Here is a 3,017-nt window from a genome sequence, read left to right as displayed (position 1 = left end):
CATTTATCGTCAATTAGCGATTTGCTTTTCTGATAAATTTATGTGCGAACACAAAGCTAATGTGTATTTCTATTTCACCTGGTCTTAAAAAACTTCGTACCTGCAGCACCTCCAAGAGTTAGATGAACATCTGTCCATACCCAAACATCATTAAAATCCACACACCAGCCATGATTCTGCTTTAGCTCTTGACTTCAATTGAACAACTTCCGACTACCGGGATGGATCTCCCGCTAAGATCCCTGCTGCTGCTAGTAACGTTCATAACACTGACTACACCTCCGACAATCGATAGCTTTCCGCAAGGATGCTGCGTGTCCTGCTGTCCCACGTGCTGCAACCAGCAGGAAGTCACCACGGAAATCACAATGGCAAGGGCCACAATCTACCCTCCGGGCGAGGATTGCGACGATTACGATCTGGCTGCGGAGGCTACCTATAATCAGGACGGTTCACCCACTGTGGATGATCATATGCGAAGTCCTGGGAAAGGACGTGGTAGTGGTGGAGGTAAGGGAGGTGGTGGAAAGGGTGGTGGTGGTAAAGGAGGTGGTGGTAAAGGAGGTGGTGGAAAGGGAGGTGGTGGTAAAGGAAATAGTGGAAAGGGAGGTAGTGGAAAGGGAGGTGGTGGAAAGGGAGGTGGTGGAAAGGGAGGTCGTGGAAAGGGAGGTGGTGGAAAGGGTGGTGGTGGAAAGGGAGGTGGTGGAAATGGAGGTGGTGGAAAGGGAGGTGGTGGAAATGGAGGTGGTGGAAAGACGGAAGCTCCCAGTTCTGGAGGTCCAGGAACTATGCAACAAGTTCAAACCGGTATGCAAACAATTACAGCAACGGCCAATCTGGCACAAGCGATTATAGGAATTGTAAAAGTCTCTGGCGGTGGAGGAGGAGGTGACGGTGGAGGTGACGGTGGAAGTGGCACGGAAAATGGGGCAACAGATGACGAAGCGGATGATGAACCAGAGACAGGGGACGAGCAAGTGGCGACATGAATTGCTTCTGTAACATTGATTAACTGTTGAGATGGCAATAAAAGTCTAGTTCTAGCTACTGGTTCCTTTCTCCCATCACATGCTTATACCCAAGTAACAATTTTTGTCATGGCTTTGAAGACGTTTATAAGACTTAAAGACCATAAGAAAACTGAAAATATTGAAGAAAGAACTGTCGCACGCGATGTATTGGTGTAAAAACGCACCACTGCTACAGATTCCTCCGTGGTTTTGAGATCGACAATGCAGTCAATGATCCACTTAAAGTTTATATGAAGCCTATTAACTACGAAGAATGAGCAGTTTTTATTTTTTCCTTGATTGGTTTTCCGTCGATCTTGTTTTCCGTGCTGAGCACCAATGTTACCGACGCCAGGGAGGCAGTTCCCACACCTGGACCCTACCTATCGACCCATCAACTCATGAACCGGGGACCAACGGCTTTACATCCCTTCAGAAGGAAGGCGTGATCAGAAGATGTTATGCCTTAGAACATCCCGGCGGCGCCAACTGGGATTGAACCCAGGCCTGCTGAGGTGAGAGGTAATCACGCTTACCACTACACCACCGGCACTGCTTAGGAATGAGCTGTCGCACGGTATGTTTTGAATGATTAAAGCGAGGGCCGAAGGATGACAATCCGAAGGCGAAGCATGCGCAGGGATCGAGCAGCGCGGTGTGTTTTATGGCCGGCAACACGATGCCAGCCAGCTGGGTGATTGACAGTGGTGCTACGGCGCATATGACAAGTGATCGTGCGTTTTTCCACTCGCTGTGCACAAGTGTTGAATCGAAAGTTACTCTTGCCGACGGCAATAAGACGAAAGTGAATGGAATCGGCGATGGTATTTTTTTGGTGAAGATGGACGTGGCGGTCGAGTGGAAATTACGCTGAAGAACGTACTTTTCGTGCCTGAGCTGGACGGTGGACTAATTTCGGTGAGCCAGCTAGCAGCAAAAGGTTTTGTTGTGGTGTTTAGTGATTCGGAGTGCACTGTGAGAAACGCTGCAGGTGAGACGGTGGTGGTCGGTGATAAGGTCGGTAGTCTCTATCGGCTGCGAGTTCAGCAGCGATCGCTGACGACTGGAGGTGAGCATAACGACCGGTGCCAGCACACTTGGCATCGTCGCGTGGGACATCGCGAGCCGGATGTCTTACGTCGGATGGAAGCTGATGATCTGGTAAGTGGTTTCAATTTATCCGATTGTGGTGTTCGCACAACGTGCGAATGTTGTTTAAAGGGCAAGCTTGCAAGGAAACCATTTCCTGCCGTGGTTGAACGGAAAGCGAAGCGGCCACTCGATTTGGTCCACACGGATCTCTGTTGGCCAATGGAAACCACCACTCCCTCGGGCAAGCGGTACATCATGACCTTGATAGATGACTTCAGCCGTTTTACCACCGTCTACCTGCTCAAACGTAAGGATGAAGCCACCGGTAAAATCAAGGAGTTCGTGCGCCGCTGCGAGAATTTGTTCGGAAGGAAACCCGTCGCCATAAGGTCGGATGGAGGAGGCGAGTTCTAAGCTGGATCACAAGGCGGTTAAACTCAAATTCGTGGTTTATTCGGAGGAGCATAAGGGTTATCGCTTCCTCGACCCTTCCACGAATCGCATCACCGTTAGTCGGGATGCGAAGTTTTTGGAGTTTGGAGATGGAACGGAAGTACAGAAGCAGCTAGGTGAGGCTGTCCCAGCCGAGAACCCAGAAAGTGAAATCGAAATCCCACTGGATACTACTGAGGAACAAAACGAAACAGCGGAAGCAGAGTTGTCCATTCGTGATGAAGATAGCGAGTCAGAGTTTGAAGGTTTTGTCAGTGCAGATGACAGTTCGGATGAAGAACCCCAAGAATCCGACGGGGAACATGCGCAGGAGGAGACAAGATTGCGTCGTCAGGATAGGAGAACAAGGGGTGTTCTGCCAACCCGGTTCGACGACTACGTGGTGGATGTTGCCAAGAACACGGCGGAAGAGCCCACAGATTATCGCGAGGCAGCTGAGGTCAAGGAGTGGAAGAATGCCAT

General features: G+C 50.1%; 1 protein-coding gene across 1 annotated transcript; it reads left to right on the top strand.

Moving 5' to 3' along the window:
* The first annotated feature begins 221 nt into the window (after nt 1-221).
* On the top strand, nt 222-989 carry LOC135712254 (uncharacterized). The gene has a single exon (XM_065235212.1). The coding sequence runs from the start codon at nt 222-224 to the stop codon at nt 987-989; it is 768 nt and encodes a 255-aa protein (XP_065091284.1).
* The last annotated feature ends 2,028 nt before the right edge of the window (nt 990-3,017 follow it).

Source organism: Ochlerotatus camptorhynchus, unplaced genomic scaffold, assembly GCF_037179485.1.
Source record: "Ochlerotatus camptorhynchus isolate MF236.1 unplaced genomic scaffold, CSIRO-AGI_Acam_v1.1 ptg000467l, whole genome shotgun sequence".
In the NCBI taxonomy this organism is placed as follows: domain Eukaryota; kingdom Metazoa; phylum Arthropoda; class Insecta; order Diptera; family Culicidae; genus Ochlerotatus; species Ochlerotatus camptorhynchus.
Note: the sequence above shows the minus strand (reverse complement) of the source record. Positions and strands in the feature narration are given on the sequence as shown.

Bases quoted from the DNA above. Each gene is read 5' to 3' on its own strand.
- LOC135712254 (XM_065235212.1), top strand. From the start codon at position 222: ATGGATCTCCCGCTAAGATCCCTGCTGCTGCTAGTAACGTTCATAACA.